Here is a 15,817-nt window from a genome sequence, read left to right as displayed (position 1 = left end):
TAAAGCCTTGCAATTTGCTGTCACTTCCGTCAACGAAGGGTCATCTTGTTGCTCTTAGAATTCAGAACTCAAGTTTTATTTATTTACATGCCAAAGTCTAGTTTTACTGCCTGCATGAGGTTTCCAGCTAAGACCTGGGATATGATAATGCTAGACTATTAGAGACCTTTTGGGTTAAAGGGATAGTTCATAATTTACTCACTACCCCCAAGTTGTTCCAGACCTGTTAAACCTGTCAAACCTGTAAAACATGACTTTTTTCTGAACACAAAAGAAGATATTTTAAAGAATGTCGACTGTTCATTTTTGGGTGAACTATCCCTTTAACGTTTGTCCATATGTAATGGAGTTACTCAACAGAATGTGCAGTGATTAGTTTAGTCAGGTCACTGGCCAGTGTCTCTCGTGTAGAGAATTTGAGTAGTGATTTTTAATGATGCTTGTCTTGGTTTGTCATTTAGAAAGATGAAGGTTGTCAGTGTCTGAGGCACCTGTTTCTCTCATCAACCCTTCCGTTGATGCCGATCAATCTTTGCAGACTTGTACTGTTACTGTCTGTTGCTGTTTTTTTATTGTATTGTATTATGTAAAGCTTTTTGCCTCTCTTTTTTTGGGAGAGGATGGAGAATACATTGTTCTGAATTATATTTTTCTCTTACACTGTTAGTAAGTTTTTTTTTTGTTTGTTAGTTTCATGACCGTTTTGTGTTTTCCACCCTTGATCCTTAGAATGAAATTTCCTAGTTTTTATTGATGCACCTTTAATACACCTTTGCATAAGAGCAGAGCACTGACTGCACAGGGATGATGTATTTTTGAAACACAAAAATAAGTTACTATTTTAGTGCTTAGGGTTCCATTAATCTGAAGTCAGTGGGTTTTTAGAGGGTTTTTGGTTTAATGCTTGAACGGTCTGTGGTTAACACAAGCTGAAGATATTTTCACGTTTTATTCTACGACTCAAAACACAGTAGTAAAACAGCTAACAAGAGACACTACTCACTATAGTCTACTTTTACAGCCTCGTTGTATTTATAATGTCTTGCAAACTTTTTTTTTTTTTTACTTTTAGGCTTCAAAAGTTGTGAAGGTTCTTGATAAACAAAATGTGTAAGAATCATCAACTTTTGTTGATCATAGAAAAATCCTATTGGCTGTTTGTTGAGGAAACCACAGTGATGCAAACTCCCAGCACTGCAGCAATCTATGCACCACAAATACTGTTAAAATCAGACTGAAATAATCAGGGTTTGTGTTTAAAAGGAACTTCAGTTGCTCAGTACCAAAGCTGAGATCCTTCTAAATTCAGATGTTTGTGTAGCTTACTTTCAATTTATGCTCTTTTTGGACCCGGAAGGAAGTTTTGAGTTTTGAAAGTTAGTGTGTTTTCATAGTACATCAAGCTCTTATCTCAAAAGATCAAGGTAAATTTGGTTTCTTATGATAAAACTTGCTATTATTAAAGTTCAGCCACCTTTAATGTGATGTAGGCTTGACGGTGACTCACATGGGAATTCTGTATTTACTGCATGTGGTTCTACAAAAAAAGTTTTTAAAGTTTAACTTGTGAATTACTGTCTTTGTAGGTTTCTCTTCAATGTCTAGGATGTGTAAACTCTACCGACAGTCTCAAAGGGTGTTGATAAGCTATCGGATGGCATCCCGACAGACCAAATGAGTTTTCTTTCAGCATGTCATTTTGTAAATAACATTTGAACTGTCTAGTCCACTAACGGATGAGCATTAATTTCTACTCATTGTGGTAGTGTATTTTCCTTTCAAGCATGTGGCATGGGGAGATAAGAACATATGATAGGTTGGGTCACTGTCTCTGTTTGTGACATGGCCTGCCTGATCTTGTCATTTTCCTCTTCTTTAGATGACAGCACCTTTATCTGTTGTCACTTAATCAGCTTAGCTCCATCCGAACTGGGAAGACTGATGGAGAGTGTGGCTGAGAGAGCATAATCTTAACAGCAGAAGTCTCACTTCAGAGCACAATTTCGGAAGCTATTTCAGGGCACTTTTGGGAAAATTTATTTTTCAATGCATTTGTGACCAACCCTGACTTTGTTAAGCTGCTTTCCAGTTGTTTCTAATCAGTAACAGAGTTGATATATGGGTATACCGATGTGATGTAACTACCTTTTTGGTATGTTGGCTCTTGTTTGTAATGGCTGTTGTTGTTTCTTTTCGGTTTGACACACTGTCATGACTACACAAATACCACAATTATATTGTCATGCAGTTTGGGATATTGTTTTGAACTGCCTGTGGTGTTTGGCCTTGACAGTGAAAATTGATGACCTCTGTCTGTCTCACCTCCTCAGGTCGCAGTGTCATCCGCCCTGCAGGCAGCGAAGGTGTCTCCACTCATAGAGAAAGTCAGTGACCACAAGGATTTCAAGAAACTTCTGAGGACCAGAACTAATGTTCTTGTTTTATACACCAAGTCAGGTCAGTCTATCTCAAAACTGTTGTTTTTCAGATGAAATAAACGTATTACAGCTTTAGCTGCCAAAGAGATGTGTTTTAGTATATAGTTTTAGCAAATTTTATATTTGCAAAGGGAAAACATATCTTTTTTTTTTTTTTTTGTAAACTTTAATGGGTTACACTATTTTAAGGTGATGTAGTTACATTGTACTTACTTAAGTACGGGTTAATATGAATTAACTACATGTACTTACTATAGAGTTAGGGTTTGGTTATGCATAATTTACTGTTATTACTATGGTGAGTACATGTAACGTTACAACGTCATCTTAAAATAAAGTGTTACCCTTTAATGAAAATTATTTAATAAAATGCAAATATAATCAATATTCAAGGAAATACACTAGAAAAAAAGAGACTGTTGCAAAAGAATGTTCAAATAAATGGCGTTCTTTTGAACTGTCTGTTCATCAAAGAATCTTAAAAAAAAAAAGTATCATGGTTTCCACAAAAACATTAAGCAGCACAACTGTTTTCAACATTTATAATAATAAGAAATGTTTCTTGAGCACCAAATCAGCTTATGAGAATAATTTATCAAGGATCATGTGATGCTTAATACTGAAGTTATGACTGTTGAAAATCAGCATTACCATCACAGGAATAAATTACATTTTAAAATAAAATAGAAAACAGTTATTTTAATGTGTTATAATATTTCACAAATTTCTGTTTTTAATGTATGTAAATGTAATTACTGACAAAAATGAAAATTCTGTCAGTAATTACTCAGCCTCATGTTGTTCCAACCCCGTAAGATTTCGTTCATCTTCAGAACACAAATTAAGATATTTTTGATGAAATCTGAGAGCTGTCTCACTCCTTCATAGGCTTCTAGGCAATTTAATTCTGCCGGTCCAGAAAAGTTAGTAAAAGCATCGTTAAAATAGTCCAAGTGACTACAGTGGCTCAACCTTAAGTTTATCAAGCAACAAGAATATTTTTTGTGCGCAAAAACCCCCAAAAATAACGACTTTATTCAACTATTCATTTTCTTCTGTGTGGGCCTCTGACGTGAGTTTACGAGAGCGCCACGATGCATGCGCGAGAACTGAGAAGTACACTATTATATATAGTGTACGTGAGTGATATTATATAATATTATATATAGTGTATTATACACTATATATTATATTATTATCTATTGTATATATATAATATTATTATATAGTGTTATATAGTGTATTATATATAGTATATATTATTATATAGTGTATTATATATAGTGTACATGTGTACTATATAGTACACATGTACACTATTCCAAGTGCCAAAAAACCCCTAATACAGTCAATAAAGTCCAGCTGCCAAAAAACAATATGGCCATGATACAATTCCCCCTAGAGAAACACTTACCAGGTGCAGTCTAATACAAATCCAATGACAGTCAATGATATTAATTCATGCGTGGTCCATGAAAATATTTTCCTTTTTCCGGTTACAACTCGGTGTGACAGGATGCGGTGATGATCCACTCAAGCAGGTGTCATGCATGAGGCCACTCCAGTGATGAGGCCAAAATGTAAATCCAATCTGCTGATCCACAATGTGACAAGATGCCGTTGTACTCTTGAATCGCTGACTGAGTTGTTTTGTCTCAGACGTGACTTCAACACGCACAATCGGACAGCAACTCGACAAAAAGATAATAAAGTTGGATAAACAAATTAAAACAAATTAAAATAGGACTTATTAAAACTAAATTAAAACAAGTTAAAATATAAAAAACCGCAGAGCAGCGGCAGACGTACACTCTCCCAACAGGAAGTCGCACTCTTATGATAGAAGTCTACGAAGGAGTGAGACAGCTCTCAGATTTCATCAAAAATATCTTAATTTGTGTTCCGAAGATGAATGAAAGTCTTACGGGGTTGGAACATCGATTCATGACAGTGAGTAATTACTGAAAGAATTTTCATTTTTGGGTGAACTATCCCTTTAAATGGTTGTGTACATTAACAATAAAAATGTGATCATTTATTTTGTCGTGGGGTCTCAGTGATAATGTTGGCTGAGCAGGTAATCAGAATTATTGGCTAGTCTAGTCTAGCAAAAAAATCCTTACTGTTCCAACCCTGTGTTAGCTATAAATAGGCTGGCTTTAACTTGCTCAGCAGGATTGTCTACCTTTCTGCCATGACAGTATTGAACCTGAAAGAGAACTCACCATAGATCAGATACTTTTGTTAGGCCCGAGAATGCAAAATGAATGTCCATTGTGATTTGCATCCTGGCACATTTAGGAACATGATGCATAAAGTCAAGCTTGTGTTACTAGTGTAACATGCCTTAAGGGAAAATTCATTGAGACAGCTATGATTCTGTTACAGGATATGCCAACAAACCTATAACTGTATAGTATCTCACAAAAGTGAGTACACCCCTCACATTTCAGCAAACATTTTAGTATATCTTCTCAAGGGACAATACTATAGAAATGAAACTTGGATATATTTTAGAGTAGTCAATGTGCTGCTTGTATAGCAGTATATATTTACTATCCTCTGAAAATAACTCAACATATAACCATTATTGTCAAAATAGCTGGCAACAAAAGTGAGCACCATTGTTTTCTAGCATTGCCTTAATCCTCCTAGGCATGGAGTTCACCAGAGCTGCACAGGTTGTTGCTGGGACCCTCTTCCACTCCTCCATAATGACACCTTCAGCTTCCTCAGCAAGGCAGTTGTCATCTTGGCGGTGTGTTTGGTATTGTTATCATGCCATTCGGCCCAGTTTCTGAAAGGAGGGCATCATGTTCTGCTTCAGATATTCACAGTACATGTTGGAATCCATGTTTCCCTCAATGAAACTCAGCTCCCCCAGTACCAGCAACACTCATGCAGCCCCAGACCATGATGCTACCACCACCATGCTTGACTGTAGGCAAGACACAATTTCCTTGGTACTCCTCACCAGGGCTCGATACACATGCTGGACACCATCTGAGCCAGACAAATTTATCTAAGTCTCATCAGACCACAGGAAATGGTTCCAGTAATTCATGCTCTTGGACAGGTTGCTTTCAGCAAAACTGTTTGCAGGCTTTCTTGTGAGCCAGCTTCAGAAGAGGCTTCCTTCTGGGACGACGGCCATGCAAACCGACTTGTTGCAGTGTGTGGTGTATGGTCTGAGCACTGACAAGCTGACCTTCCGCTTCTGCAACCTCTAAAGCAATGCTGGCAGCACTCATGAGTCTGTTTTTTGAAGCTAGCTTCTGCACCTGATGCACAGCACGAGGACTCAACTTATTTGATTGACCCTTGCGAAGCCTGTTCCAAGTGTAACCCGTCTTGGAAAACCTCTGTATGACCCTGGCCTGTACTATAACTCAGTTTCAGGGTGTTACAATCATATTATAGCCTAGGCCATCTTTGTGGAGAGCAACAATTCTAATTCTCAAATCCTTAGAGAGTTATTTGCCATGAGGTGCCATGTTGAACATCCAGTGGTCAGTATGAGAGAATTGTACTCAAAGCACAAATTGTAACTGCTCTAATACACGATACACAAATTTATATGGTCCTGTCAAGCTGACAAAAACATGACCATTATGAATAGGACATGTGGCTTTGCATGGTTAAAGGACGTACAGATATTATAACGTAGGGTGCTCACTTTTGTTGCCAGCTATTTTGACAATAATGGCTGTATGTTGACTATATTGACTGTATGTTGACGATACTGCTATACAAGCAGCACACTGACTACTCTAAATATATATCCAAGTTTAATTTCTATAGTATTGTCCCTTGAGAAGATATACTAAAATCTTTGCTGAAATGTGAGGGCTGTACTCACTTTTGTGAGATACTGTATGTCACAATAGGTACGTCAAGTTTGCTTTAACTATCAAAAACATGTTGGCGCCTTTACATACTTGACCTTCTGTACACTTGGAGTTTTCTCTACTTACCACACTCATTAGCTGAGTAAATATAAATCTAATGGCCTTAGACAGAAAAGAACTTAAAGAACAGAGAAGCATAAAAACTTCAGCACCCTCAACTTAATGTAATGCTTTTCTCTCTCCCAGCTATTAGAAAAAAACCACCCCCTAACACTGCATATTCATTTGCATCACTCCTGTCTGTTATTAGCAAATCTTGCAGGCACAGGGCCATTTATGGGTACCATATGGATGAACAGCCCATAAACAATCTCCCACCCACAAAGCAAGGAAAGAGCCTCTCAAGGTTTTGCTGTGCAAGATTTATTAGTTTCATAATTCACGACTCATTTCGAGCGCATGAGGTCATTGGATAAGACTGTGTATCGAACAGTGCGTTTGATTGATGGCTGACTAGCGCTGCTCATCCTGTGCATTTTCATTAGATGCATCCTGTTAACTGTGATAGTTGCTTTAGACTATAGGAACACATTCATGATCAGGTGGTAAACAGAAACTTCTCATTCAGAAAGGTATTGGCTTCAACTCAGTTCGTTAGATTAAAACCAAGATGTACTGATAGGCAGAACCCTGAAATTATTGTACCTTTGACCTTGGCCGGTGTGATTAATGGTAACAAAAGCAGATTGCAGGTTCAGTGAGGTAGTATTAGATCAGAGACTCTCACAAATTTGTAAATCTGTGGTGTAGTAAAACTGTCACTGTGTTTTTACACTTAGAACATTCACGCTGTGCGCTGTTGTTCCATACCGAGGTGTGTTGGCAAATTGCTTTCATTATCAAAGTGAGAACTATGGGCTGAAAAGCTTGTGAAATTGAAGAACAACATTCACTTCACTTTTTTGGATTTTTAAAATATATATTATTTATTCATTTATATTTGATGAAAACATTTTAGGTCTACCCTTTTTATCACCAAGTAAATGTTGTAAATATTGCACTTGCCCTGATGACAATCTTCACCCCACATTTTAAAGAAATGATGGATGTGCAACAATACCGTATCCGTAACTATATATGCATTTCTAGACCAGACCGCTTTTTTATGTGAACTTGAGTTCATATCAATAAACAAAAAACTTTACTTAAGTTTGATTTTATGAACATCTGGATTAATGTACTCACCAAATACTGTAGTGTATCTTTTAATGATTTTGAAAGAAGTCTCTTATACTCAGAAATACAGTAAAACAGTAATATTGTGAAATTATTACAATTCAAAATAACTGTTTTGTATTTTTATATATATTCACATTTTATTAAGACATTACTCCTGTCTACAGTGTCACATGATCCTTCAGAAATAATTATAATATGTTGATTTGGTGCTCAAGAAACATTTCTTATTATTATCAACACTAAAAACAGTTGTGCTGCTTAATATTTATGTGTAAACTGTGATTATTTTTTAGGATTCTTTGATGAATAGAAAGCTCAAATGAACAGCATTTATTTGAAATAGGAATTTTTGTAACATTATAAAGTCTTTACAGTCACTACTCCCGTGTTTCACCTGAAATGTTATTCTGAAGAGAGTGATAGTTATCATGTTTGTATGTGAATCCACGTAATTTCTTTTCCTTACTTTAATTTTGTAATTATTTATTTTTGTATGTATTCATATATTGCCCTGCAAACATATTTTAGTTCAAAGTATCTGTGTTTACATACAGCCTAATAGTCGGTTATTAATCTGACTAATAGCAATCAGAATGAAAAACTATATAATCAAAACACTATACAAAACAGATTTTCTCTCTCACACAGAGATCTTTTGAACTAGCAATGGCTTGCTAAGTAGGCTATGAGAATGCAGATCAGAAGCATTGGCTAAATGTGAAAATTCATTTGTAAAATATTTTTAAAAACATTAAATATTTTAATGGTATGTAAAATTATTTTCTTATATTAGAGAAAGTTATTTTCTTTAATTTCATGTATTATGAAAGAAAGAAAAAAAGAGAAATAAAGTGAATTCAAGCATTATAATTGAGGCTATTTATAGCATGTGCTCTCTGTGGGCGACATGCAGGCTCAATGTGGGCTTCCAGGTGCCATGGGGACAGTGTTGGAGACCATCCGCTTACACTGGATACAGGCTTATGATATTTAAGGGTGTTACTGTCTCTTCTACAGTCTTCTTAATGTGTTTTTTTGTGTGTCCTCAGCTTCGTCTGGAGATTCTCATCTAAAGCTGCTGTCTGATGTGGCTCAGGCCGTGAAAGGTCAGGGTACTATCGCCTGGGTGAATTGTGGGTGAGTCTCCATCGATTTGGCTCTTGTATTTGAGCAGGTTACTGCTCGTGTACTTTTTTGCCACTAAGGTTGAGGCAGCTGACGTGATCAAATTGTTGGTGTTTCTCTAATACTGATATTGTATCTTTATACCAGCTGTGACGTAATAATATAAACAGCAATACATGCGGTATGAAGGTAATAGATGCCGTTTTTAGGCTAGAGAGGATATTTCTGGTCAAACTGTATGTTAATGTAGAACCTTGAACTATTTTTATCTTAAAATGTCCAGGAGAATTATGCTGTGTCTGAAATTGAATACTTAGTATGGGAAAAACAGTACGCTAACAGAGTAGTATGTCCGAATAGCATTCGAAAAACACCAGGCAAAAAGCACCCGGATGACCTACTACTTCTGCCGAGATTCTGAAGTGCGCATTCAATGGACACTTAACTATCCCATGAGGCCACGGGAAAGGATTTATAAATAGCAGTCAATTGACGCTGGTAGGTAACATAATACTAGTATGTCTGAGTTTCATTCATACTACTCTATTCATATTATATATAACATACTTTTTTACCAGTCATGAAGTAAGTTCAAATTGAAATGTAGTACCTACTCAGACAGTATGTGAATGCACCATTTGATTATTCATAATTTGCCCCTTAAGCCTAAATTATTGCACAGGTCATGTTTACATCAATGTCTGTGGTGATTACCTTTTATTGTCTTGTGGCTTATCTTGTTCCATTGCATTCTAGTTCAGCTCATGCGAGTGCTACAGCTCAGCATCTTCTCAGCGTATTTCTCTGCTTTTAGAAAGAGATATCACAACAGTAGTTTAGATGTTTCTGATTATTAGCAATCAAAGCTTGCCTCTGAATCATTTCTTGATAAATGGTAGGATGTGAAGCTTGTTCTAGCTTAGCCAAGCATCGTTTCTTTTTCCAGAACCAATCCATAAAGCACCTTTTTGAGACCATCTTGGGTACATTGAGTCCCCTTGTGAACAACTTATATAAAGCTGGGTTTAAAAAAAGTAACTCCTCACAGGCAGCAGTGTGATAGAGCAAAGCAGAGATACACCCACACATTTTCTACAGATGACAGGGACCTGAGAGATGGCCAGCTACAGTCCACTGGGGGAGACCATTAAGGAAGTAGGTCATGGACAGAGTGGGATCAGTGTGAAGAAGATGGGAATGCAATAATCCTGGAGTCTGAACGATCCAATTGGATATTTTGCGAAAATTTGTTGAAATAGGCCAGCTACTTTTTCTCCGAACCTTCAAACTTTTCTTGGCTTTCAACTTAATTTTTTCCACTCAACTTGTTTGAAGACAGCAATCTCGGCCACTAACTGTTTTTCCTCTTTTGCAATTTTGAGCCTTGGATACCCACTTCCAAACCCCCCTGCAGGCAAAACTTATTGACTTGACCCATGACTCATGCTTTAGAATATGGTGCTTGAAAAGGATGACCATTTATTTCATAGAGGCTGAGGAGGGTATGAAGGTGTATGTCTACGCATGTGTGCTTATTGCCATCTGTGATCCTGAGTCAGTTCGTTCAACACACAGCATGCCTAATTGAGTTTCCCACATGACAGACTGAGCTCTGATCTCCGCCGCACCTATATCGGTCCTCCCACAAAGGCGTTATGTGGGAAATGTGGAACGCTAATGATGGTGTCTCATCTACCTTTAAGGGATGGAGCCGGTTGGGGGCGGATGCTGTCAGAAGCATAATTGAATTCTGTGTCTTTGAATTTCCATTAGCATGGAGCTTTAGATCGCTGCTGAGTCCTCTCTGCTCTTATTTGTCCTTATGTAATACATTTCCATGCTCATTATCGCTCAAGGGAAGGGAAGTCTTTTCAATGGAGCGATCTGGATCTCTTTGGGAGGGTGTGGGTGTATGTGCGGTGACAGTGGGAGCAGGTAATCGTGGGTCTTTTCTGTTCTCAGATTCTGTTGAGGTGTGAGTGTTAAGATAGAGTGCTCTGTTGCTGTTGTTTTTTTGTTTTTGTTTTTGTCATTGGCTGTATGACAAAGATGGATTTGTCTGGAACTGGAGTGTTCCTTTTTTTTTTGTGCAATGAATTTAGCGAGCAATGAATTTTGAATCCCTCTGTGGCACTTTGCCATAAATAGGATACAAATAGGGCCAGAAACCCTTAGAAACAAAGGCTGTATTTGTTTTTTCATCAATTGGCCAGTTAAAAGTAGATACTTAATTTTCAGAAAATTGATCGTCAGCCTCAGTCAGGAAGTTAAACTAAATATTAAATGTGCAGTTATGTATCCTCAGTTCATTTTCTATGATTTGCCGTTTCTGTTTTTGAAATGATCAAATTTGAATTCCTAGAGCTTGCTAGTTTGAAACCAAATGTGTAATTGTTATTTATTTAACTTGTATTTCCATTTAAAATATTGTTGATTGTTGATAATGTTTTCTTACAATAACTTGAGTAACAGGGTTGAATTGTTGAGCATGATAAATGTATTACTTTTTGTGTAAAAATTGAGAGCTGCAAATGTTTACTTATCATGTAGAAAGGGTCCAAATGACTTAAAGGAGAACTCCGGTCAATTTTAACATTGAGCTCATTTTTTTGTACATTTGGAGTGCTGTCAATACAGAGAACAACGACAAAAATCGGTGTTGCCTACACCGAGTTATTCTATTTTTAAAATTTGCACCCTGTTGACTTCAATGGGGCAAGTACTAAACCTGCTTTTAGCCTCTTAACATCCTTGATGTGTCATTACAAGTGCACAGAAAATGTGAGTGATTCCTTCTGAGTGAACACGAGTGAGTCTGACTGCAGTAGATGTGAAAGATATGTATAAAAATGATGTTATTTAAGCCAGCGCAAATACCTTTGTTTACATCCTGTTTTTCGGTTGAAGTCCAAAGTAGTCGATTGCCGAGTTCACGCGCGTGATCATAGGTATTAAACCTATGCGTGTGAACTCTGCAATCGACTACTTTGGACTTCAACCGACAAACAGGATGTAAACAAAGGTATTTGCGCTGGCTTAAATAACATCATTTTTATACATATCTTTCACATCTACTGCAGTCAGACTCACTCGTGTTCACTCAGAAGGAATCACTCACATTTTCTGTGCACTTGTAATGACACATCAAGGATGTTAAGAGGCCAAAAGCAGGTTTAAAACTTGCCCCATTGAAGTCAACAGGGTGCAAATTTTAAAAATAGAATAACTCGGTGTAGGCAACACCGATTTTTGTCGTTGTTCTCTGTATTGACAGCACTCCAAATGTACAAAAAAATGAGCTCAATGTTAAAATTGACCGGAGTTCTCCTTTAACTACTTGTGATAAAGACATTTGATGTTTAAATCTAGCTACTTTTCATGCTATATTGATTTTATGTTAGATAAGTTTATCTAACATATCTAATATTTCCCACAATAAAGCACATGGAATTAATGCTTAAAAAAATAATAATAATCTACTTGCCCGGTCGGTCCAGCGGTAAATGTTTTTGCCAAAATTTTGCCCACCACAAAAAAAGTAATAAATACATATAATTATTATCTTTGTTTTTGTTTTTATCAATAACCTTAATAATGCTGTGACTCCAAAAACTACTAGCCTAACTCATAAAAAATTCTAATATAATAGAACAAACATACAAATAAAATAAACACTGCATTTTATGTTTTTCAGGTAAGTCTAATAGTAATTTTCAGGTAGAGAAAATTAATAATCAAATGAAAAACTAGCATTGCATAATCTTCACTGTATAAATTAAATATAGATTAATTCTTATTAAAGTTACTAAAGTCGGTCAGTAAAGAGCAGTGAGTTTCTTTGTCTTTTGTTGTTTGATTTGGTTTATTAGGCTGACTATGTTTACTAGGATACTTACCAAGACTGGCATTTTTGACGCAATTTTTTGGCGTGAAATGATGTGAAAGAGAGCTTAATTAAGCATTTGCATGCTGTCTGAGAAGCGGCTTTCTGGGATTTGGATGTGTGTACGCACACAACTTCTCACACTATTGAATGGAGTTCTCTTTTGTGTCTTCATGCGCTTGAATATTTCAATTGGCAAGGCTTAAAAACACTTGCAAATGATAAACTTTTGTGGTGCAGCACTGCCCAAATCTGGCAAGTGACAGTTGTGTGAACTGTCCCGAGTGAAGTTTACGCTGACCCCGAGACATCAGGCAGGTCTTATTGTCGAGTCCTGCTTGGGATGAAAAGTATGCCGGATTGTGGAATGTTTGCTGTCTACACGATGTCTATCACCAGTACCACATATTCGTACAAAATCCATTTAATGCTTAGGACTTTTTGAAGCAAACTTTTCAGCTGTGAGAAGTCACTAAAGCAGAGCGAGGAGGAAAAAACATTTAACTTTTCTTATCTGGAGACCTGTGGCTCTGAATTCAAGCAGGCAGACTTTATGTATAATACACTGAAGCAAAGGATGCTGAATGTCTTGTCCTTCAAAAAAAAAAGAAGAAGATTGACAGGGTTTGCCAAAACTTAGAAGCGGCCCTTACATTAGCTTATTGCTGTGGTCATCTGTCGCTTCCCATGAGCGGTCTCGTATTGCTGCTACAGCAATTTATTAAATGTCTTGGGACATTAATTGTATCACTTCACTTTTTGGCTGCATCAATTTGCATGACAAATGTCCTTCAAGGGCCTGTGTTATAATAGAATAATGTGATTATAATATTTGTTGAGCATAATTCACTATGACTTGATGTTCGCTTTCGCCTCTGTGTTTGTACAAAAAGTATGAAGTTAATTGATTGTGCTTGCAAACACTGTACAGAACATGGTTGCTTCAAACTTTGTTTTCCTTGCATTTCTACTAGGCTTGTGTGCCATTCATGCTTGAATTGATAATATCTTTAATATCCAATTCAATTACGAAGTTTGAATTCAGGCAGCAAACAAAGTGCAAAATTGTAATTAAGAAATTATGTCTGGAAAGATTCAGAAATAGATGTGAAAATTGGCGGCAGAAATATCAGTAATTTCCGCTATGCTGATGAGACAACCTTATTAGCAGAAACCAAAGATGGTCTTGAAACACCTTATAGTAAAAGTTCAAAAGGAAAGTGAAAAGATGGGACTATGATCGACCAAATTGAAGACTGCACACCTGAAATAATGAATTTCATTAGGATGTAATGCAATGCTAAGCATGCACCAAATCTGGAAGAGCAAAAACATCAACCTCACAACCAAATGCAGGCAGCCCCTTCGATCAAGCAGTTGTTTCCTTCGGCAATTGTGTTTCCTATATCAACATATGGATGTTAAAGCTGGACTATGAAATAAAAAAACTGATCAAAGGATGATTGATGCCGTTGAGTTGTGGTGTTGGAGAAGGCTCTTAAGAATACCATGCAGCAATGGATACCAACAGAGAGGTCCTGGACTGCATTAAACCAGAGATGTCACTTGAGGGAAAAATGACCAAACTGCGGCTCATCTTGGCCGTGTGATGCGAGCAACTTCACTTGAAAATACTATAATGCTTGGCACAGTTAGTGGAACAAGAAAAAGAGGCCGCCAAAAACACATTGGCTCGAAACCATCAAAAGTGTCACCTGCCTTGGCATAGAACAGCTGAAAAAGGCGTTATGCATGGCGGAAATGGCCCATAGAAACGCCCAGAGTCGGATACGACTGTAATGGAATTCCAACACATGAATTAAAAAGGAAGCAATTATTAAAATTAGAAATTTGTCCAAGCTGATATCTATCAAAACAACTGTTTTATATGTACTATGTGTGATTATTTTATGCGATTTGAATATTCATGTTTTTTCTGTACGTTTCCCTCCACAGGGATTCAGAAGGCCGCAAACTCTGTAAAAAAGTCAAGGTAGATCCCAGCTCAAAAACCAAAGGAGTCGAGGTCCTGCATTACAAGTAAGAATAGTCTTCATTTTCTGAGATCCAATGGTAGATGAAGGTCTTTCGAATCATTACTGAGAACCATGAGCTCAGCAATTCATCTTGTAGTTTTGTATTCCTTTTAGGGATGGGACCTTCCACACGGAATACAACAGACCATCCACATTTAAGGTACTTTTTCAGAAAATTGCATTTTAATGAAGGCATCTTTAACAAAAATCACAGCTTTTTTGAAGCCTCTTTCAGAATCCAGTGTATCAATATTTCTTTGTTAGACACATGGATTGACAATCCGCATTTTCAGAAAATTTCGTCTGTGCATTTTCGGATGCATACTCTGTCATCTGTGAGTGGATGATTCGCTCTTTGTTGTTATTTATCTGCTTGACGCCCACAGTTTTCCCATGGCTATTATTTCATAGTACTCTGCCTCAAGAACCAGAAGTCCAAGCTTCATAAGTAGACGAATCAAATTTGTCTCCCATTGGTTTCTCTCACCTATCTCATTCTCCACACGCCTTTCAGCTCAATTATGAGCGAATGTGACGAGGCATTGATGAATGGCTCTGGAATGAGGAGAGCTGTAATGTGAATATGTTAAAAATGAATGAGCTGAGCTATGCTGGATGGTGAAACAGTGATGGGACATGTTCGCTGGCGCCACTGGTGTGGAAAAAATGGAGAGCTCTTTTTAAATGTACCTGCTATTAAGTATCACATATTGCGCTTAATTTTCCCTTGGTATAGCAATAACACTGTACTTTGAGCACTTTATGTCAAGGGAGTGATTTGTTCCTAATGTATAGGATTCATAGATTAGGAAATAAATTAGTGTAATTGTGCGAGAGTGAAACTTTTTTCATTGGTGATAAATCTCCATACTTTTTATGTTCAATTTAGATCATGCTTAGAACAAGTTTGGAATATTACCTAAATTAGCAAAATGACCAATGTTCAATACCATGTAAATGTTCAATAACCAATTTATGCCACTGCAAATACTAATATGCCACACACAATATAACACACTCCTTTTAAAAAAGTAAAAAAAATAAATTAAAAAAAGATAAATACTAAGAACTTATGAACTGACTCAGTACTATACTGCAGAAATATTTGTGGTTGCATTTTTTTTTTTTTATATATATATAAATTATTTTAGTAGCATGAAAGAATGTAATACTTTTATTTACTGCAGGATGCATTAAATTGATTAAAAGTTAAAAATAAATAATTTTACATTTGTTACAAATAAATCT

At 36.7% G+C, this 15,817-nt stretch overlaps 2 protein-coding genes across 2 annotated transcripts in view; one reads left to right on the top strand and one right to left on the bottom strand.

The window, feature by feature from the left end:
- sema5ba (sema domain, seven thrombospondin repeats (type 1 and type 1-like), transmembrane domain (TM) and short cytoplasmic domain, (semaphorin) 5Ba) overlaps positions 1-15,817 on the bottom strand; it is a 207,036-nt gene that overhangs the window by 149,390 nt on the left and 41,829 nt on the right. The window lies entirely within an intron of this gene.
- pdia5 (protein disulfide isomerase family A, member 5) overlaps positions 1-15,817 on the top strand; it is a 56,567-nt gene that overhangs the window by 7,028 nt on the left and 33,722 nt on the right. The window contains exons 2-5 of the mRNA XM_079880367.1: positions 2,331-2,457; positions 8,575-8,662; positions 14,490-14,573; positions 14,684-14,729. Of these exons, the coding sequence (XP_079736493.1) occupies positions 2,331-2,457; positions 8,575-8,662; positions 14,490-14,573; positions 14,684-14,729 (345 nt within the window). The remainder of the gene's footprint in view (positions 1-2,330; positions 2,458-8,574; positions 8,663-14,489; positions 14,574-14,683; positions 14,730-15,817) is intronic.

Source organism: Squalius cephalus (genome assembly GCF_949319135.1).
Source record: "Squalius cephalus genome assembly, chromosome: 9".
NCBI classification, from domain to species: domain Eukaryota; kingdom Metazoa; phylum Chordata; class Actinopteri; order Cypriniformes; family Leuciscidae; genus Squalius; species Squalius cephalus.
The sequence above is the reverse complement of the archived record's forward strand: the minus strand, read 5'-3'. Positions and strand labels throughout refer to the sequence as shown.